General features: G+C 64.8%; 3 protein-coding genes across 3 annotated transcripts; 2 read left to right on the top strand and 1 right to left on the bottom strand.

Annotated features, from left to right (window-relative positions):
• Window positions 1-760: 760 nt before the first annotated feature.
• SSRP1 (structure specific recognition protein 1) lies at window positions 761-7,210 on the top strand. Its single transcript, XM_084207746.1, has 17 exons — window positions 761-861; window positions 1,373-1,525; window positions 1,741-1,926; window positions 2,103-2,208; window positions 2,677-2,867; window positions 2,935-3,165; window positions 3,256-3,359; window positions 3,468-3,596; window positions 3,756-3,977; window positions 4,057-4,129; window positions 4,533-4,671; window positions 4,758-4,803; window positions 5,299-5,422; window positions 5,796-5,966; window positions 6,199-6,290; window positions 6,403-6,583; window positions 6,831-7,210. Exons 2-17 carry the CDS (start codon window positions 1,472-1,474, stop codon window positions 6,897-6,899), a joined length of 2,118 nt encoding a protein of 705 aa, XP_084063872.1. The 5' UTR covers window positions 761-861; window positions 1,373-1,471; the 3' UTR covers window positions 6,900-7,210.
• A 1,297-nt stretch (window positions 7,211-8,507) lies between these two features.
• Window positions 8,508-17,154, top strand: TNKS1BP1 (tankyrase 1 binding protein 1). Its single transcript, XM_084207946.1, has 12 exons — window positions 8,508-8,597; window positions 9,090-9,224; window positions 9,350-9,974; window positions 10,674-10,746; window positions 11,526-12,755; window positions 13,063-15,188; window positions 15,311-15,626; window positions 15,835-15,964; window positions 16,048-16,184; window positions 16,347-16,513; window positions 16,632-16,697; window positions 16,874-17,154. Exons 2-11 carry the CDS (start codon window positions 9,131-9,133, stop codon window positions 16,690-16,692), a joined length of 4,959 nt encoding a protein of 1,652 aa, XP_084064072.1. The 5' UTR covers window positions 8,508-8,597; window positions 9,090-9,130; the 3' UTR covers window positions 16,693-16,697; window positions 16,874-17,154.
• Window positions 17,155-17,453: 299 nt separating this feature from the next.
• On the bottom strand, window positions 17,454-18,641 carry PRG2 (proteoglycan 2, pro eosinophil major basic protein; the record flags this gene model as incomplete). The annotated part of the gene is made up of 5 exons (XM_084208725.1): window positions 17,454-17,512; window positions 17,722-17,833; window positions 18,101-18,235; window positions 18,315-18,496; window positions 18,581-18,641. 5 exons carry the CDS (start codon window positions 18,639-18,641, stop codon window positions 17,454-17,456), a joined length of 549 nt encoding a protein of 182 aa, XP_084064851.1.
• Between the last annotated feature and the right edge of the window lie 1,783 nt (window positions 18,642-20,424).

The following is a 20,424-nucleotide window of genomic DNA, read 5'->3' as shown; positions in this document are numbered from 1 at the left end:
TGCGGGAAGGGCAGGGCAGGGGTGCGAGCAGTGAGCGGGGATGCGGGCAGGGCAGGACGGGCGCGGGTGCAGGCAGGGGTACCGGCAGGGGCACGGGCAGAGTGCGGGTACCGGAGGGCGTGGGCAGCACCCGCAGGGGTGCGGGCAGCGAGGGCGGTGCGGGCGGGCGGGCGGAGGCGGGGGCAGGGCGGGGGCCGGGGGCGGGGGCACGGCCCGGGGGGACGGGACGGATCGCCCCCCCATTCCTGGGGGGATGGAGGGGTGCAGGCGGGGTCCTTCCCCGGGGTCCCCATGGGGGGGAGGTCCAAACGGGGAACCCATTCTAGCACCGGGGAGCCTCACATTGGGATGCACGTGGGGGGTGCGCCCCAGACTGGGGATGCCTGGTTTGGGGGGGGGACACCCCTGCAGGGCAGCACGAGGGGGGAGCCCAGTGCGTGCGATTTCGGGGGTGCCTCGCTCTGGGCCGCCCCATTGTCCGGTTCCGACACTTTAGGGCACCCCGAGTTTTGGGGGGGAGGGGGGGGGGGTTGTCCCCACACGAGGTGACGTCACGGGGCTCGCCCCGTACTGGCCAATGGGGTCTCTCCCCCTTTCTCTCTATGGTTCTGGGCGGGGCAGAGCGGCAGCCGAGGGGCGGAGTCTCGCCGCTCTGGCCCCGCCCCCGCACCTATGTGGGCGGGGCCTCCGGCACCCTGCGGGGCCGCCCCCGGTGCGGCGGAGAGCGCTGCACGGGCCCGCCCCGTCGCCAGGGGGCGTCAGCACGGACCGGCGCCATGGCGGAAGTCGCGCGACTTCCGGCGGCTGCGGCTCCGCGCGGTTCGCGCTGCGCAGGCGGGAAAAGCGGCGCCGGTGGCAGCGGTGCGGGGGGCTTGGGCGGGCTTACCGGGGGATGGGGGTTGTACCTGGATCTCGGGGAGGAGCCCGGAGTCAGCGCAGGCCGGGCTGGGATGCGGGAACAGGCCTGAGATGGAAGTAGGCTCGGGGCGGGTGGGCAGGCCCGGGGTTGGGGAGAGGCCCGGGGAGGCTTGGGCGCTCGGGCTCGGAAGGAGTTTGGGGGTGCGGTGGGTGCTTTGGGGTGCGGAGAGGCCGCATCAGGGAGGGGAAGGGCAGGGGTGGAGGCATTCGAGAGGTGCGATGACACAGCGGTGGCCGAGGGCTGCAGGAAGGGGCGGCCCTGCGGCCACGGCGCAGCTGGGGAAGGGGCGAGGTGGGCCGGAGGTCGCCCTCGTCAGTGAGTCAGGTGCCACCGCCAGAGGCAGCGTCCGCGGCTGGGGCGCGGGCAGTCTGGGGGGGCGAGGTTTGGTTTTGGGGGCGCTGGGGGAGGCCAGGAGCCTGTCGCCAGCCCGGCTCACCCGCTGTCCTCCCACAGCTGCCGTGAGTGACTCCTGTGCCGCTGCCCCAGGCATGCCGAGCTGGGGGGGCTGCTGAACCCCCCTGAGATAGTCCCCTCCCACACCCCGCAGCCGCCATGGCCGACACGCTGGAGTTCAACGAGATCTACCAGGAGGTGAAGGGGTCCATGGTAAGCGAGGGGACATGGGGATGGCCCCAGGGGCACTTCCAGCATTGGGGTGTGGATGGGGGGAGCGAATGCTGTGTGGTGAGGAGGGTGTGGGGGATGAAGCTGTGGCTGGCTGGTGGGGGGTTTGTTGTGTGGGTGCCTGGAGCACCCAGCGGGGCCGTGGTTCCTCCATGGCTCCATGGGGCCGAGTCCCCTCATGCCCAGCTCTCCCACAGAATGATGGGCGGTTGCGGCTGAGCCGGCAGGGCGTCATCTTCAAGAACAGCAAGACAGGGAAGGTGGACAACATCCAGGCCTCAGAGCTGGCCGAGGGCGTGTGGCGGCGCGTGGCGCTGGGGCACGGCCTCAAGCTGCTCACCAAGAACGGCCACGTCTACAAGTATGACGGGTTCCGGGAGTCGGTGAGTCCCTGTTCCCTGCTCCCGTTGCCTTGGCCCCGTCCCAGATCCGGCTGTGCTCCCTGCCAGCCCCAGAGCAGCTCTGCCCCCTGCATCTCCATGGCCAGGGGCTGTGTGTCAGCCAGGGCTCTGGGCACTGCTGGTTCCTGACAGTGTTGCCTCCCTCTTGCCCAACCCAGGAATTTGACAAGCTCTCAGATTTCTTCAAGGCCCACTATTGCCTGGAGCTTGCAGAGAAGGATCTCTGTGTGAAGGGCTGGAACTGGGGCACAGTGAGGTTTGGAGGTGAGTTCCAGTGCTAGCCTGAGGCCGTGGGCTGGGATATTCCCACCAGTGTGGCTGTTTTGCTTCCACAGTCATTCCCTTAGGAGCAGCTGCTTTCTAGGGATGTCCTCAGGGACAGTGAGGACATTTGCCATCTCAGGAGAGCCGGAGGGCCCTGATCCCAGGGGGGGCATGCTTGGTGTGGAATCTGCACATGTGTGCTGTTCTTCAGGGAGCCAGGGGAGCTGGTGGATGTGCCTCCAGCTCAGGGACCAGGACTCATGGGGTCAGATAGTTCCTTTTTGTGTGTTTCTGATCAGTGTCAATTTCCAGGGATGCAGCCGGAAGGGAGAAAGCCTGGAGATTTTGGAGGGTGGGAATGCAGTGATGAGAGTAGAGGCACTGCTGGACTTTGGGGGAGGAGTGACACTGTGTCTGGAGATGGGATTTGTGGGGTGCAGCTCTGAGCTGGCTGTGATGTCCCCACAGGGCAGCTGCTGTCCTTCGACATCGGAGAGCAGCCGGTGTTTGAGATCCCACTCAGCAACGTGTCCCAGTGCACCACGGGCAAGAACGAGGTGACGCTGGAGTTCCACCAGAACGACGATGCCGAGGTCTCCCTCATGGAGGTCCGGTTCTATGTGCCCCCCACCCAGGAGGACGGCGTGGACCCCGTGGAGGTGCGTGGGGCTGGCAGGAGGGCGGGGGCTGGCAGCAAGGGACCCTTTGTGACCACTCCCCTGGCAGGCCTTTGCCCAGAACGTGCTGTCCAAGGCGGACGTGATCCAGGCCACCGGAGATGCCATCTGCATCTTCCGGGAGCTGCAGTGCCTGACGCCGCGTGGGCGCTACGACATCCGCATCTACCCCACCTTCCTGCACCTGCACGGCAAGACCTTTGACTACAAGATCCCCTACACCACTGTGCTGCGCCTCTTCCTGCTCCCACACAAGGACCAGCGCCAGATGTTCTTCGTGGTGAGTGGGAATGGCTCGGCCCTCCCCTGGACGGGCATTGGGGGTGCTCTGGGGGGGGTTTCATGTCTTCACCTCCTCTTCTCTTTCCAGATCAGCCTGGACCCCCCGATAAAGCAAGGTCAGACCCGCTACCACTTCCTGATCCTGCTCTTCTCCAAGGATGAGGACATCTCCCTGACCCTCAACATGAATGAGTGAGTTCTCTGATGTCATGCCACTTCCCAGACCCTTCCCTGGATCCTGAGGGAGCTACTTACACCCTGGACCCTGTTCTCACCTCTCCGCTCCTTCCCTCCACACAGGGAGGAGGTGGAGAAACGCTTTGAGGGGCGGCTCACCAAGAACATGTCAGGCTCTCTCTATGAGATGGTCAGCCGGGTGATGAAGGCGCTGGTGAACCGCAAGATCACCGTGCCCGGAAACTTCCAGGGGTGAGCAGCTGCAGGGCCAGTCCCTCTCTTTCCACCTCTTTCCCATGGCTAGGGGGAAGGGGCTCTCTGTGTGATTTGTGCCAGGGAACAGGGCCTGTCTGCAAGGGCTGGGCACGGGGAGGGTGTTTGTCCCCACGAAAAGCAGTGTTTCTCCTGCAGACACTCTGGAGCCCAGTGCATCACCTGCTCCTACAAGGCCAGCTCAGGGCTGCTGTACCCCCTGGAGAGGGGCTTCATCTATGTGCACAAGCCCCCCGTGCACATCCGCTTTGACGAGATCTCCTTCGTCAACTTTGCCCGCGGCACCACCACCACCCGCTCCTTCGACTTCGAGATCGAGACCAAGCAGGGCACCCAGTACACCTTCAGCAGCATTGAGAGGTGGGTGTGGGCTGTGGGGTCTGGCTGTGCCCACTGGGGCTCCCTGGCACCCCCAGCCTGACCATGCCCTCTCCCACAGGGAGGAGTACGGGAAGCTCTTTGACTTCGTCAATGCCAAGAAGCTGAACATCAAGAACCGGGGCCTGAAGGAGGTATCAGCCAAATGGGGTTGGACTTGCGCCCACTGGTGCTGCCCTCTCCCAGAATCCATCTGCTTTTCCCTCCTTTTTTCACCTCTCTTTTCTCTCCTTGCCCTTGTAGAGGAAAAAGGTCCGTGCGATATCCCTTCCTCTTTCTCCTCCTCCTCTTCCTGGTGCAGGTTTCCTGTGCATGGCTGTGGTGGTCTCTGACTAACCCAGTAACCCCAGTGTGGTGTGCAGGGGCCCACCTAACTTCCATAACTGCTCTGCCCCTCTCTCTCTGGGGCCCTGAAGGGGGTAGGAGGGGACATGGCTGTGTCTGTGCCCTGGCCTGTGCATGCCCAGGGCTGTGCTTACCGCGGACTATGCTCCAGAGGGGAGCACAGGGAGCAGCTCTCATCCCACCTCTCTGCAGGGAATGAAGCAGAGCTATGATGAATATGCTGACTCTGACGAGGACCAGCATGATGCCTACTTGGAGAGGATGAAAGAGGAGGGCAAGATCCGGGAGGAGAATGCCAATGACAGCAGTGATGGCTCTGGGGAGGAGACAGGTGAGGGCTGGGGCTGACTGCCATGGTGCTCCAGCTCCTGCTCCCTATGATGATCTGAAGCACTGAGCCCTTGCTTTCTTTTGCAGACTCATCCTTCAACCCTGGAGAAGAGGATGATGATGTGGCTGAAGAGTGAGTAGAGGCCAGGCAGGGCTTTATCCAAAAGCCCCATAGGAAGGTGCTGTTCTAGGGCTGTATGAGCATTGAGAGATGCTCGCAGTATGACTGGGATCACCTCAATTTGGGAATGTACAGCCCTGGGTTTGGGAATGTTTGGCAGCTGGGGCAGTTCTGGGCTCACTTCATTGTAATGGCATCAGGCAGTATGAGAAAGTTCTGGAAGGGCTCCAGGGGAGGCCTTGGCTGCACTTTTTGGGAAAGAGAACAGTTGGGAGGAGGGTTAAAGCCCTGGGCTGGGGTGAGGATGGGTGAGAGTTGTGGGGGAAGCTTGAAGCTGAGCCCTGGCGCCATGAGAGCTCCGAATGTCCAGGAAGCAGAACACAATGAGCCATGTTCGTGGAAGGCCACTCCCCTGAGGGCTCTTAATGGGAGCAGGGCAGCTCCAGCCCGGGAAGCCTCAGGGCTCTGGTGTCTGGGGGAAGCTCTGAGGCTGGTGCCCCCGCTCAGGTTCGACAGCAACGCCTCGGCCAGTTCCTCCAGCGGCGATGGCGACAGCGACAGGGACGACAAGAAACCGGCCAAGAAGGCCAAGATTGTCAAGGACCGCAAGCCCCGGAAGAAGCAGCCTGAGGTGAGGGGCTGCTGTGGGAGCAGGACCAGCTCTTGGAGCGGGCTCAGGCGGATCACAGCCCCGCCTCAGCTGCCTCACCTCAGCCTCTGCAGCACTTGCCAGTGCCCTGGCCAGAGCTGGTGTCTGGCCTGGTGTTGCTGCATCCAGATGGGTCCAGGCTGAGCCTCTCCCAAGGGCATGTTGCTCCCATGCCCAGCCTATCCTGATTCTTGTCGGGCTGTTCTCCAGCAGCCTGACCCCCAGCTGTGACCCTTCAGCCCCACTCCCAGGGCTGCAGCTGGATTGCTGAGGGGTGCAGAGGCGAGCAGAGCCCGGTCCTGAGGTGTTGGGTAAGGGGTGCATTGGGCTTCCACGGGTGTTCTCCACCTCCCAGAGCAAGAAGGGGAAGGACCCCAACGCTCCCAAGCGCCCGATGTCGGCCTACATGCTCTGGCTGAATGCCAGCCGGGAGAAGATCAAGTCGGACCACCCTGGCATCAGCATCACTGATCTGTCCAAGAAGGCTGGGGAGCTCTGGAAGGCCATGTCCAAGGAGAAGAAGGAGGTGAGGGATGGGAAGCCCAGGGTAGAGCTGGGCCTGGTACAGGAGGGGAGGCTGGCTATGGAAGGCTCTTCCTTGCTCCTGGGAGCCTAGAGTTGCACAGATGGGGAGTTGGGAAGGGGTGGGGACATCGTCGGGCTGGTGAGCTGGGTGATCAGAAGTGGGAGCAGGGTGGGGTGCAGGCAGGTGTTGGAGGAGGAGGTGGGGCCTCGCTGACCCTGTGCTCTGGCTGCAGGAGTGGGATCGGAAGGCAGAAGATGCCAGGCGGGACTACGAGAAGGCCATGAAGGAGTACAGTGTGGGCGGCAAGGCCGACAGCCACAGGGGGTGAGTGTGCTGCCAAGGGGCTGGCAGGGCTGGGCCCCCCAAAATCCGGCTGTTACTGGGGCCAGCCAGGTAATGTGGCTCCTCTCCCCTCTGCTCACTCAACCCTGTGCAGGGAGAGGTCCAAGAAGAAGAAGAAGAAGCAGGAAAAGCAGGTGAAGGGGAAAGGGGACAAGAAAGGTGCCACCTCCAAGTCCTCATCCTCCAAGTCCCCGGCTAAGGGCATGAGTGACAGCTTCAAGAGCAAGGAATTCGTATCCAGCGATGAGAGCTCCTCTGCAGAGAGCAAGAAGGAGGTGGGGTCACAACAGGGGTGGTCCTGGTCCCTCTTCCCTGGGAAACAACTGTCTGGGAGGGCCCTCTTCCTTGGGGCACATCCTGGTGATTTCTGCTGGAGAGGCTGGGTCCTTCTGGTACTTCATGTCCTTGGGGACATCCCTCAGTGTGTCCCCAAGGCACCACCATCACCCTGTCCCCGCTGTAGTGGGGGATACTGCGCTGTCTTCATTGTCCCTTGCTGACCTCTTTGTCCCCCGCCTGCAGGACTCCGAGGAGGAGGGAGCTGCCAGCCCGCCCCCCAGCTCAGAGGACTCTGCCTCCGGCTCGGATTAGCGCCATCTCAGCTGGCTCCAGGCTGGATCCCAGAGGAGAGGACTGGGCAGGCCAGCCCGCAGCAGGAACCCGGGTCCCGGGCTCTGGATGGCTCCCACATAGGAGCAGGGCCAGGTTCCCCTGTCCCCCCAGCGCACCATGGTGGCAGGAGGTGCCTCCTCAGTCCTTCACCGTTGTATTCCATCAATTTATTTTTTCTAAACACTTGGGTTTCTCTCCTTTCCTTCCCTCGTTGGTTTTTTTTGGTGTTGTTTTTTTGTATTTTGGGTCTGTTCACATGGCAACTCGGGTTGAATAAAAAAAAAACCCACTGATGGTGTTTGTGTGGGTGTGGGGCTGGCTCCCCCTTCCCTCCTTCCTTCCTGCAGCCATCCGGGAGCTCATTCCCCTCCTTGAACCGCTTCCAGGGCTGACTTCACTCTCTCCCCACCCTCCATTAGCGGCCCCCAGCCCCTGCTCAGCCATCAGGGCTCCTAATTACAGCCCCTCGCTCGATCCTGATGCCATTTGGGGGTTTTTCTACCTCCCTCGTGAGGGGGTTGATCCGATTAAAGCCTGTTTCCCCTCCGGTGTTGATTGCAGCCGATTCCCGGTCTGGAACCAGCCCCGGGGGGACCCCATCGTTGCCTGTTCCCCCCTCCTTCCCCTGCCTTTACTGGCACCGCTGGGATGGGGCTACGGGGAAGCAGGAGTCCCCCAGGGCGGGTCCCCGGTGGGCACAAGGGACCTTGGATGCCTAAATGGTGGGGGGGCTCTATTGTCACAGCAACCTCCGCCTAAATACGCATTACCGCCCCTCTGGCAGCAGCCCCGCGGCTGGAGGACCCCGGGAATGGGATAATTTGCAATCGGGGAGGGTCAAGGGGTCCTGCTCAGCTGTGGTGGCCCCCGAGGGTGATTCGGGCACTGCTGGAGATTTCCAGCGTGTCCCCCACCCCCATTTCGGAGGGCTCTCCGGCCGCCCTTCTCTATGGTCCGCCCGCCACGCGGCGCCGCTCTGCCCCGCCCCTCTCCGCGTCGGGGGCGTGGCCAGACCGCTCATGAATATGCATGAGCAGCGGCGGTGGAGGGTGAGTGGGGGTCTCTCCGCCGGCATGGGGCTACGGGTAACCGGCATTCCCCCCGGGCCCGTGGCGCCCGCCGGGGAACCACACGGCTTCGGTCCCGGCGGGCAACATGGGTCCGAGACCCCCGAATTGAGTGGGGGCTTCGTTGTCATAGGGACGGCGCTAGGCCGCGGTCGCGGCCTACTCAGCCACTCGATCGGAGGCTTCGTTGCCGTGGCAACGAGGCTAGGCCGCGCTGGCGGAGGACCCCCGGGGGGCCGGACCCGCATCCCGGGGCCCCGCCGCCATCCCGGGCTGGGAAACGGGCCGGATGGTTGCCAGATGTGGGCTGTGTCGGCGGTTCCCCCGGGGAAGGCGAGAGGAGGGGGGTCTTGGGGAGGGTGGACCCCGGCGGGGCAGGAGGGAGCGAGGCGGAGAGAGGAGGGCGGCGGGGGGAGGGCAGGGGAGAGAGGGCAGGGCCGGGAGGAGGCACCGAGCGGGTTTTTCCTGTCCCCGCAGCCCCGGTGAGTCACGGGAGAGGCGGCGGCGGCAGCGTGAGACCCGTGGGGACCGTAACCCCTCCTCCCCGCCCGCTCTGCGCCCCCCACGTGTGTCCCCGGCCCGCTCCCGACATGAGGCTGCTGTGGGGAAGGTGAGTGGGGCGCCCGCGGCCCCTGAGAGGGGCTGGCCGAGGGTCTCGGGGGACCGGGCGGTGCCTCCTGGGCTGCCGGGGGCTCGGGGCGGGGGGGGTGCCGGGAATGACCTGGGCAGGGAGCTGAGATGGGGATTGGAGCAAACTGGCGGCCAGCTCGGCGCTGGGGGTTTGGCGAAGGTCGGTGAGAGTGACACGTGTGTGCTGGGACAGGTTAGCGCAGGGTCAGACAGGTAAAGGAGCGGCCCTACGGCGTTAGGAGGTGTAGTGTGGGGTCCCTGTGGTTACAGGGCGGGGGGGTTGGGACCGTGTCTGGCTCTGCTGCTAGGGCCAGGCTGGCTCAAGTGAGCCGGGGCCAATGTACTAAGGGTGGCACCACGGTGTGATCACCGTTTGGCACAGCTGGAAAGGGCTTGGCACAGGGCCCCACAGGATGGTAGGGTTCCCCCAGGCTCGGGGCGCTCCCCAAAATGATTCTCCCTCTCTCCCCAGGGGCTGACCCCGTGCTGAGCCCCCCATTTCCTTGCGTCACCATGGCCTCCCAGCCGCAGCCCCTGCCCCCCGCCGTGCCCTGCACCTCTCCTGCCGGCACTGCGGGGGCCGGGCTGGCCGGCAGCCCCGATAAAGGTCAGTACCCCGGGCTGGGGGTTCTTGGGGTGGGGAGGTTGCTGGGGCAGCCCCCTGAGGGCTGTTCCCGGTTTGGAGGGTCACACCGCTCCGCTGACCCCGTCTCCCTCCCTTGCTCTCTGCAGGCAGCATGCGCCCCAAGCCACCGGTGCGGCCCAAGCCCCGTGTGCTGCCCAAGCCGGCCGTGCCTGCCAAGCCTCCGGTGCCACCCCCCACACCGGGCCCACGGCACCCCCGGCCCGAGCTGCCCTCGGCAGAGAAGATGAACCGCCTGGCCGGGCCCCAGCCCTACAGCGGGGCAGGCACGGGGGGCCCCCTCCGGCGCCCCTCCTTCACTGTCAGATCACCTGAGACCCCCAATGGGAAGGGGCCCTCGTCGCCCTCGGTCACAGGCACCGAGGAGGAGGTGCCGCCAGCCCCGCCAACCCCCTCGCGCAAGGGCCTGGCGCCCTTCAAGGTGACGCCGGTGCCAGTGGCCGCCAGGCCAGAGCGGTTCCCGGGCACCACTGTGGAGGAGATCCTGGCCAAGATGGACAGCAGGGAGGGCCCGGGCAGCCCAGACCGGGCCTGGCTCTCGCCTTTCTGCACCGACCCCTCCTCCCGCTTCGGCTCCAAGACCTTTGTTGCCTTCCGGAAGCGTCCCAGCGGGGAGGCAGATGGAGACCCTGCCAGCGAAGCCCCCCAGATGCCCCGACCTGTGGCAGATGAGCTGGGAATGGGGGATGATGGACGCCCTGTGGCTGAGACGAGGTGAGGGCACAGGGATCGACGCTGGGAGGAGTGGCAGTGGGAACAGGGGATATCACTCCGAGCCATCCCAGGCTTGGGAATATAACGGAGCTGAGGTCTGGTCGCCGGCACGGGGCCCGGGTTCCTCCCGAGCCACAGTGCCTCGAGCTGCCTCCGTGGGAAGGCTGGGGCGGCTGGTGCCAACCGCAGAATGGGCTGTCCCGGGCCAGGAGCCGCCTGTAGGCGGGCTCCGAGCCAGCCCCTGGGCTGGGAGTAACAGACAGGGGGTCGCTCCCCATGGAAATGCTCCTGATTTTCCTGCCTTGCTATTTTTTCCCTGCTGGGCCATGCTAGGGCACAGGGAGCAGTCAGATCGGCAGGACTCCCAGCTGCAGGATGTCCTGGGCTAGGGCCAGGGCTTGGCCACGATCCCGAGAGCCGGGCACATCAGGGAGAGCTGGGCGGGGGCTGCTCTGAGCCACAGTGTGAGAAACTAACTCCCAAAGGACTGAAAACTTTCTGGAAGGGGAGCTGGGGCCACTTTGCCTCCTTCCCCTCGCAGCCCAAGGCGGAGACTGTGCAGCTGTGGCAGGGCCCGACCCCTTGTACCCTGCATCCATGAAGAGTGGTTTGGGTCAGGGACGTCTCATGGGTGGTGGGAGAACAGCACTGAGGCACACAATGGGGTTTACCCCCCTTCTTCCCCTTCTCTCTCCACAGCAGCTCCCCCCCAGCCGGGCCGAGCTGTGCCGGGGACCCCTGTGGACGCCGGAGTCCGCCATCCCCTCCTGACGTGAGTGCTGGCCTCGCCCTCCGGCGCCATGGCGGCTCCGCTCCTGGGCTCTCTCCTTCGGGGCTCTCCTGTCTCCTCCGGGGCTCCCTCTCTGCGGGGTGCGTGTCTCTCCTTTCTCCTTGGGGTGCTGGCTGTCCCTTCCTGGGGAGGGGGGTTAGGGCCTCCTGTGCTGAAAGCCCTGTGTGGGGCCCAGCGTTGTGGGGGTGGCATGTGCCAGCACCAGTGCCAGGCGTGGGCAGGGAGCAGCCATGAGTCACCAGCTGGGGTTCAGTGACCCAGCAGGTATGTGGCAGGGCAGGCCCCACGGGCACCTCGCCAACCCCTTTGCCTGTGCCATGCTCACTTAGGGCGGTGACCAGGACACGGGGCCACGGTGACATTGCAGGTGGCAGCCTGGGCAGTGGCACCAGGTCACCCCAGCAAGGGGGCAAACCCCAGAAGTGCTGGGCAGGGGGATGCCAGCCACAGGCAGGGCAGGGGGCTGTGCTGGAGTTCTGACTTCTTCCTGCTTCATTTCTTGTCTCCGTCTGTCCAGGCGCTCTGGGGGCTGCAGGGGGCCGGGCAGGGAGCAGGGCTGGGCGCCGGGAGCCGCCCTGGCTGAGTCACGCAGGAGCAGCCTGGTTCTGGCATGCAGCATGGGCACTTCCTGCCCCGGGTGCAGGGAGCGGAGCAGGGCTGGGGGGAGGGACCCTCCAAAGTTTGGGGGGCTGGCTTTTGGATGGATGATGTTTGGAGGTGCCTCTTGAGTGACATGACCCCCCTGCTGGCTTATTCCACAGCTTTCCACTCTACAGCTGGGTGCCCTCGGACCTCCAGGCTCCCCAAGGCCTCCCACCTGCCCAGTCCCAGCCCCAGGAGCTCCTTTCCAGCCTGCTGAGCCCTCTGCCCCAGCCCCTGGCTCCCCTGATGCTCCTCCTGAGCTGCTGGCCCCTGACTCCCCCACACTGCCCCCCGGCTCCCCTGAATCCCCCACTCAGCCTCCAGTCGAGGTCCCTGTCACCTCCATCCAGGCCCCGGGCGCTCCCTCAGCCACTGAACCCCAGCTCAGCGTCTCCCATTCCCCTGGCTCCCCACACACTCCAGGGGAGGGATCCCCTGGCACTGCCAGCCCCCCTGGCACTCCTGAACTGCCCCCACGAGTCACCTGCCCCCCCGGCTCTCCCGAGGCTGTTGCTGAGTACCTGGGCCCCCCCAGCCCACCCTTTGCCAAAGCCTCTTGTCCCCCAGGCTCCCCAGAGGGACCTGATGACTCCACAGTGTCCCCACAGTCCCACGAGGGTCCTGATTTCAACACCCCTCCCCGGGATGTGGGGCTCCGGCGCTCCTCAGAGGGGGTGCTGCGGCCCCCGCCCACAGGGCAGGGTCTGGGGGAGCTGGGGGGCTCACTGAGTGCCCTGCCCCGGCCTGGAGACCTCCTGTCAGAGCCCTCCCTGGGCAGTGAGTCCGGCTGGAGCCTTTCCCAGTCCTTTGAATGGACATTCCCGTCGCGGGGGGCACGCTTACCAGCCTTCCCTCCCCGCTCCCCCATCCGGGAGACACCTGACTCGGGGCTCTCTGAAGAGTCAGATGGGGAGGCTGCGGGCCCCAGCCCTCCGAAGAACAGCAGGGCTGAAGGACCTGGCAGCCAGCAGGCAGAAGGGGCTCCATGCCCAGGGGGTCCTGTGGCACAGCATGAGGCTGAGCACTCAGCAGAGGAGGAGGAAAGGGAGGCAGAGCAGGATGCTCCTGTGTCCCACTCCCCACTTCGTGTGACAGAGTCTGGCCAGCACCCAGCTGAGCCAGAGTCCCCCACCCAGCCCAGCCTTACCACAACTGCCGCACTGGATCCAGCCCCCTCAGATCCAGCTGCTCCAGCTGACTCAGCCTGGGCAGGTGATGGCCCCAAGAGTCTGCAGGGCCCCGGGGGCCCAGGCCAGGCTGAAAAACCCTCGCAGGACCCTGACCCCCACGCTGACCCGGGCTGGCTGACAGAGCTGTTGGAGTCACCTCGGGTCCACGGCTCTCCAGAGGTGAGGGGTGTGGGGGGCTCTGTGGGGTCGGTGTGAGCTGGGCTCCTCCTCCCTGCCCTCCACGGAGCAGTGGGATGGGACAGGATGGGCAGGGGGGTTGGTGGAGGCTGAGCAGGACTGTGAGGTCAGGTGCAGGTGGTGGGGTCTACCCCCTCCCTGGGATGAGCCCTGCTGTGCTGTGTCCCCAGGGTGTTTCCCTCCTCCCCCGCTCTGCTGCTGTGGGAGCCAGGGTAGCGCTCCCCTCAAATTCCTCTCTCCTTTCTAGCCTCTTTTCCCCCTCTAACTCCTCTCCCCTTTATTCCACCAGAACCTGCTGGGCTGGTCACGAAAGGACCTGTGCAGTGAGTTTGGCATTGGCCGCCCTCGCCAGGACAGTACCTTTGACTGGAGCCACCCGGGTGTGTCCAGGGAGAGAGACTGGCCTGTTGACACCAAGCAGGACCAGGAATTCAGGACCAAATCCAGCTGGGACAGCAACCACAGCGACAAGGACAGCACTGCCCGGGAGAGCTGGAGCGGTGACTACAGAGCAGCAGAGCTGATGGGGGACATGAAACTGGGCTGCAGTGACTGGTCCCAGTCCCTCGGCACTGGGAAGAGCTGCCCACAGGATCCAGACTTCAGTACCAGCACAGCTGAGTGGGGCCAGGGCTATGGCAACACAGAGGAGCTTGGCTCCAGACAACCCAGCTGGGGCAGTGGCCTTGGCACGGGACACGTCCAGCAGCTGGACAAGGAGCCGCACTCCAGGCAGCCCAGCTGGGCAGACAGGTACAGTGACAGGGACACAGAGATGAAGGACAGGGAACTCAACCCAGACTGGGCCAGTAAATACAGCAGCCAGGATGCTGGGAGCAAGGACGAGAGTTTAACACTGGGCTGGGCTGGCAGATCCAGCACTGGGGACAGCCCAGAGAAGGAGCTCAGCCCCAGCCGGCCAGCCTGGGACAGAAGGTATAACCCCAGGGACATGGAGAGCCAGGACAGGGAGTTCAGCCCCAGCCGGCCAGCCCGGACTCGAGAATACAGGGACACAGAAAGCCAGGACAGGGAGTTCAGCCCCAGCCGGCCGGCCCGGACTCGAGAATACAGGGACACAGAAAGCCAGGACAGGGAGTTCAGCCCCAGCCGGCCGGCCTGGACTGGTGAAATCAGGGACATGGAAAGCCAGGACCGGGAGTTCAGCCTCAGGAGACCGGCCTGGACTGGTGAATACAGGGACACAGAAAGCCAGGACCGGGAGTTTAGCCCCAGCAGGCCAGGCTGGGAGGACAGGCCCAGCACCAGGGACGTGGAGAGCCAGGACCAGGAGTTTAGCCCCAGCAGGCCAGGCTGGGATGACAGGTCCAGCACCAGGGATGTGGAGAGCCAGGTCCAGGAGTTCAGCCCCAGCAGGCCAGGCTGGGAGGACAGGTCCAGCACCAGGGACATGGAGAGCCAGGACCCGGAGTTCAGCCCCAGCAGGCCAGGCTGGGAGGACAGGTCCAGCACCAGGGACATGGAGAGCCAGGACCCAGAGTTCAGCCCCAGCAGGCCAGGCTGGGAGGACAGGTCCAGCACCAGGGACATGGAGAGCCAGGACCAGGAGTTCAGCCCCAGCAGGCTGGCTGAAGCCAGTGAATGCAGCACCAGGGACCTGGAAACCCAGGATGAGTTCAGTCCCAGCGGAGCAGCCTGGGGTGACAGATCCAGCACCAGGGACATGAAGACCCAGGACAGTGAGTTCACATCCAGCAGAGCAGCCAGGGATGGCGGGCACAGCACTGGGGACATGGAGACCCAGAATGGGGAGTTCAGCCCCAGCAGAAATGTCTGGGGTGACAGATCAAGCCCCAGAGACGTGGAGGTGCGAGACAGAGAGTTGAGCCCCAGTGGAGCAGCCCAGGATAGGCAGCACATCTCTGTGACCTCCAGAGAGGAAGAGCAGGAGCAGGTGCCAACCCAGCTGAGCTGGCCCAGTGAAGGCAGCATCGAACAGACTGGGCTGGTCAGGGTTGGTGAGGAGGACATGCCCAGTTCCCACTGCCCCGAGCCCCCGGCCCAGGAGCCCACCTGGGGCAGTGCCCACCAGCAGGAGAATCACAGCTCTGGCAGCAGGGACTGGGCTGAGGAGCTTGGAGCAACTGAGTGCCAGAACCAGTTTGGTGTCATTGGAACAGAGCGGGTGCCAGATCCCTGCAGTGCTGGAGCCTTGGATGGCCTCATGTCTGAGGTCCTGCCACAGCCCCGGGCAGGCTTGCACAGGGATCTCTCTCTGGACATGGACAATGCCCGCTGGAGCCAGGACCCGGACAGCTGGAGCGTGGAGCCACAAGATGCTGAGGCCAGGCGCCAGGAGTGGGCGAGTGCCTTCAGCGCCCGCTGTGCTGCCCGCAGCCGGGACCTTGGTGCAGGGGAGCAGAGCGTGGGAGGGGACACCGGCACAGAGCACAGGTAAGGAGGGCACCGGTGGTGGCAGGGAGAGAGCAGCTTCTCCTGTGGCAGACAGTGGGCTTTGGGGCAGGGTTTGTGTTACCTGGGGCTAGAGCAACTCTGAGATTTTGTCCCCCAAGCAGGTCGGCCCCCAGCCCTTGGATGGGTGACATTCCAGCTGATTGCTCAGCTGTGGAGCCCCCCCGGAGTGAGTCACCCAGCCACTTTGAGGAGGAGAGGCATCCTTCTGAACCAGCCGCTGCCCCACAGAGCCCCAGGGTCCCCGCTCTGCTGCCAGAGGCTGCCAGTGGGATCCCAATGGACACAGGAAGTGAGGAACAGCCCATGGACCACCCAGATGGGGAGAGCTCCTCGAGCTGGGGGGAGCAGCGGCTGTCGCTGACTACCCCCCAGCCTGAGGGGTCCAGGGAGCAGGGGCAGGAATTTCCTCTTCTGGAGGTGAGTAGAAGTGGGAAGATTCCAGTCACACTGTATGGCCTGGGACACAGCGTGTGTCTGTGGATGGGGCTCTCAGACCCTGTACCTCCAGGGACAGCCATGGATTGAGGGCCCCCAGCTTTGCTGTGGGAGCTGTGGGTGTGCTGGCTGGGGTGGGCGGTCCCTGGGCTCCCTGTGCCAGTTCTGACCTGTCCCCTGGGCTCAGCAGGACACAGAGCTCCTGGACAGCAGCGTGTTCCGCTGCAAGGCCAGCCTGGGCCGCAAGCGCCAGCACCGAGCGCCGTCCCTGCGCCCCACCACCACCGAGGGGGACAGCTGGATCTTCCGGGACTCCACGGGTGAGCCCAGCAGGGATGAGGGTGGGAGCAAGGTGTCTATCCTGGCACAGTGTTGTGGTGACACTGTCCCTGTGTCCCCACAGAGCCCCAGCCAGCCCCGGCAGTGTCCTCCGACGAGGAGGCAGCGGAGGAGCCCCGGAGCCGGCGGACGCGCGGCTCATCCTCAGGCAGGGGGGTTAAGGTCCCGCTCTTTCCTGGCCTCAGTGCCTCTGCCATCAAGGTGAGTCCCTTGGACTCCTGGCGGCAGGGTGGAAGGGGAGGGTGGAGCTCAGGGAGACTAAGGCGGGGTGGGGGTGGGGCCTGGCTAAAGACAGGGAGAAGGCAGTGGGGGGATTTGGGGGGCAGCACTGTGTTTCTCCCTGACCTTTCTCTCTGCCCCCAGGCCAAGCTGAGGGGTCGCAACCGCTCGGCTGAGGAAGGGACATCATCAGGGGAGAGCAAGGGGACCCCTCCTAAAGACCCCCATGTGCAGCGCTCCAAGTCCTGCAAGATTCCTGGTGTGAGTGGGAAACCCCCAGCCCTGCCCCCCAAGCCAGAGAAATCCTCAGGGTGAGTGTGGGGCCAGGATCCTCCTCATGGAGGCAAAAGGTGGGGGGGGCTGAGGAGTCAGTCTGGGTCCTGAGACTGGTTTTGGGGGGCTCATGCTGAAACTCTATCAATACCCCAGATCCGAGGCCTCTCCCCCACACTGGCTGCAGGCACTGAAGCTGAAAAGGAAGAAGCCTTGAGCAGGGTGAGTGTGAGATTTCAGGCAGTGCTGGGGACACTCCCCAGCTCAGGCTTCCCCATGTCTGCACTGCTGGGGGTAGCCCCCCTCCTTCCTCTCTACTCTGGCTGGGTCCCCCCAGGCTGGGTCATCCTGGGGGGGCCCTGCAGGATCCTCACTCCTTCCCCCTCTGTCACTTCCAGGCTCACTCCGACACTGAAGCCCGCTGTCCCTGGACCAGGGCTGTTCCCTCCCGTGGGGACACACACACACACACCCACACACACACACCTATGCACTTTGTACAACCCGCAGGGTCCCTGTCTTCCCAACACCTCCTCCCTAACCCCCCATTGTACCCCATCCCCTTGGTCCCCAAGGGTCTGGGGATGGGCACAAGCCCCCCCTTCCCCTCCGCCCTGCTCGTGTATGGCCCCGGACACAGGGCAACGGGTCCAGCTTGTGGTGCCACTGCCACAGACAATAAAACTTCGCTGGTCAGTTCAGAGTCCTGGCTCTTTTCCTGGCCGTGGGCAGGAATCACAGAGATCCTTGAAGAGGGGACCCTGCAACTGCCATTGCTCACACAGGAGCTGTGCAGGAAGGAAGGGACACCTCCAAAACCCCTCTGTGCCCACCGTGGCTGCACCCAGCCTGGCCCTGCCCAAACACCAAGTAGGTGCTGACACCAAGACTTTATTGTACTCCAAGGGAGGGAGTGCAGCCCCCTGTAGGGGAACAGCAGCAGGGGAGGCCCGGGGGCACCCAGGGGGGCTGAGGCCCTCATATCTCGCAGATGAAGGGCAGCTGCCTCTTGCAGCGCACGCTCCTCCAGAGCCCATCTGGGGAGAGAAGAGGGGGGATCAGTCCATGGCCTACCAGCACCCCCACCCCCAGGGACCCCCTCCAGCCCCAGGGATAGCCCCCAGGTACCTTATACCAGCCCCCCAGTGTCACCTCCCCATCCTGAGCCCCTCAGCACCCTCCCCCCATCATGGGCAGGGGCTAGCCCAGCACCCCCCTGGACCCCTCCCCTGAAGCCCCCACTGACTGTTGGTGCAGAGGGCGGTGCAGAAGCGGCGGCCGGGCAGGGGGTGCCCGCGCACCCACCGGCTGTAGTTCCAGGGGCTCCGGTCGGTCCAGTGGCAGTGCGGGAATGGGATCTGCCAGGGGAGAAAGGCTGTGGGGACCCCCAGCACTGGGAGACAGTGGGATGGGAATGGGACATCCAGGGTGGGCACTAGGGATACTGGGACAAGGCTGGAGCACCCAGGTGGGCACTGGGAGCATTGGAAATGGGATCAGGGAACCCCGGTTGTGCACTGGGAATAGTGGCATGGGGCTGGGACACCCGAGATGGGCACTAGGAACACTGGGAGGAGACAGGGTGCCCCAAGGCCGGGGTAGTGGGCGCGTGGCGGGGTCCTTACTGCGGGCTGGCTGACGGCACCGATCCAGATCAGGCCAGCATTGGTGTGCCGGCGCGCCAGGAGCAGCAGGAAGGTGTTGGTGCGGGAATTGTGGATCGAGGCCAAGCGCCCGTGGAAGCGCCGGGCACAGATGAGCTGCAGGGACACGGCTGTCATGGGGGGCACCGGTGCACCCACCCGGACCCCCCTCCCAACCCACCCCACCCCATCCCACCTGCGCATGGTGGAAGCTTCGGCAGCGGGAGATGATGACATAGCAGCAGGTGTCAGTACCCGGCATGCTGGGGACACCGGGTGCCTGCTTGTCACTGGCCCCCCGGCACCCGCTGTACTCCTCAGGCATCTCCAGCTCTGTCACGTCCTCCTCCTCATCCTCCACCGCAGGGCTGGCGAGAGCTGGGGACACTGGCTGGTTACCTTGGGATCAGGGGTGTCCCTGGGATGTCCCCACAGGCAGGTGGGGGCGTGGGGGGCACTCACCGGAGCGGCTGATGGGAACTGTGCCCAGCAGGGCCAGGGCAATCAGCAGGCAGGGCCGCATGGCACAGGGACACTGGGGACGCCACTAGCACCCTTGGGAGATCCCAGAGTGCCATCACTCTCAGCCACCCTGGGGACACCCCCATGGGCCCTCTGCCCCCTCAGTATCACCCTGTCCTCCCCACATCCCCTCAAAACCCCCCCATATCCCCACTGTCCCTTAGTCATCCCCAGTGCCACACCGTGCCCCGTCCCCTCTGCTACCCCCACAGACCCCAGCCCTCCTGTGCCCACCATGGGCCCAGTTCCTCACTTCCCACCCTTGGATCACTCCCTCCCCTGGGCATCCTGTGCCATTCTGTCCCCCACGATGCCCGTTCCACCCCTGGCACTCCAGAGCCCCCCAGTACCAAACTCAGGAACCCCCAACCCTGTCAGCTGAGAGCCCATCCCTGTGTCCCTGTCTCTGCTCCTCACCTGAGTCTTGGGGTGCTTTGCCCACTGCCACCCTTATATTGGCGACAGGGACATGTGCCCCCAACCACAGCCTTGTGACATCCCCAACCACCAACTGTTGGGGACATGGTGGGGGACACCCCAGTAGGGTTCTGCCAGCACCCTGCCCAGCCAGTGCCACAGACTCGGGTGTGCTTGGTCCAGGGGACGGGCTGTGGGGTTTGGGGTGCAGGGTGTGGGGAGGGGGCTGTGGGAGTTTGAGGGGCAGGGTGACAGTGCAGGGGCTCAGGGAGGTTGGGGTACAGGGGCTGGAGGGGTTGGGGTGCAGGGGTGCACAGGGCAGGGAGATAAGGATTGGGGTGCAGAGTCCTCGGGGGGGCTGTGGGTGCTCAGCTGCAGGCTGGGGGGCTGGTCAGGGGAATGGGAGATTTAGGGGGGGCTCAAGGGGGTCTGTGGGCAAACGGCCAGGCCGGACCCAGGGGGCCACGGCCGTTGGAAAGGAAATGGCCCTTGGGCAAGCATGGCTGGCGGGAGATGGTATCAGCACCCCAACATCCCCTCTGCACCCCCAGCATCCTCACCTCAGCCCGTGCTGCACCCCATACACCCGCTTTGCACTGCTCAAACTGCAGCAGCCCCCACCACTGCACCCCCCCAACACCCACCCTCTGCCTTGGGCACCCCCCAACCTTCTTCCCCCTCCCTGGGGGCCATGTGTGTCCCACTGCAGGCAAGCACTCCCTCCCCCCCAGTGTCACCCCAATGTCCCCATGGTGTCCCTAGGGCCAGGCTGGGTGGCGCAAGGCTGTGGTGGTGACATGTGGCTTTGTCCCCCCTATAAGGGGGACAACGGGCTGAGCCCTCCAGACCCCAGGTGAGGAGCGGGGATGGGGACAGGGAGGGGGACATCAGAGTGGGCTCAGCCCCTGGCTGCTGGGGTGGGGATGAGGGGTGGGCATCCCTGAGGCTGGGACAAGGGTGTTGGGGGACATGGGGGGGTCTGGGATGCCAGGAATACATGGGAGTGGCACAGGGAATGGTGGAGGTACAGTGGGGATATTGGGCACAGAGAGGCAGGATGAGGTGAGGGACACAAGGTGGAACATGGGGGATGGCAGAAGGGCCACAGAGAGCAAATTGTTACCAAGCGTGGCAGAGGGGATCTGGACCGTGGTGGGGATGACAAGGTAACAGGGATGTGGCATCTCCAGAGGGTGCTGGTGGTGTCCCAGTGTCCCTGTGTGTCCCACTGCCATGTGGCCGTGCCTGCTGCTCGCTCTTGCCTTGCTGGGCACTGTCCCTGCCAGCCACCCTGGTGAGTGTCCCCCTGCCCCACTAAGTGCCCCCCACACCCCTGCCTACTCCCAGGGACACCCTGGGGACACCCT

This window comes from Fringilla coelebs (assembly GCF_963513975.1).
Source record: "Fringilla coelebs genome assembly, chromosome: 6".
NCBI classification, from domain to species: domain Eukaryota; kingdom Metazoa; phylum Chordata; class Aves; order Passeriformes; family Fringillidae; genus Fringilla; species Fringilla coelebs.
Note: the sequence above shows the minus strand (reverse complement) of the source record. Positions and strands in the feature narration are given on the sequence as shown.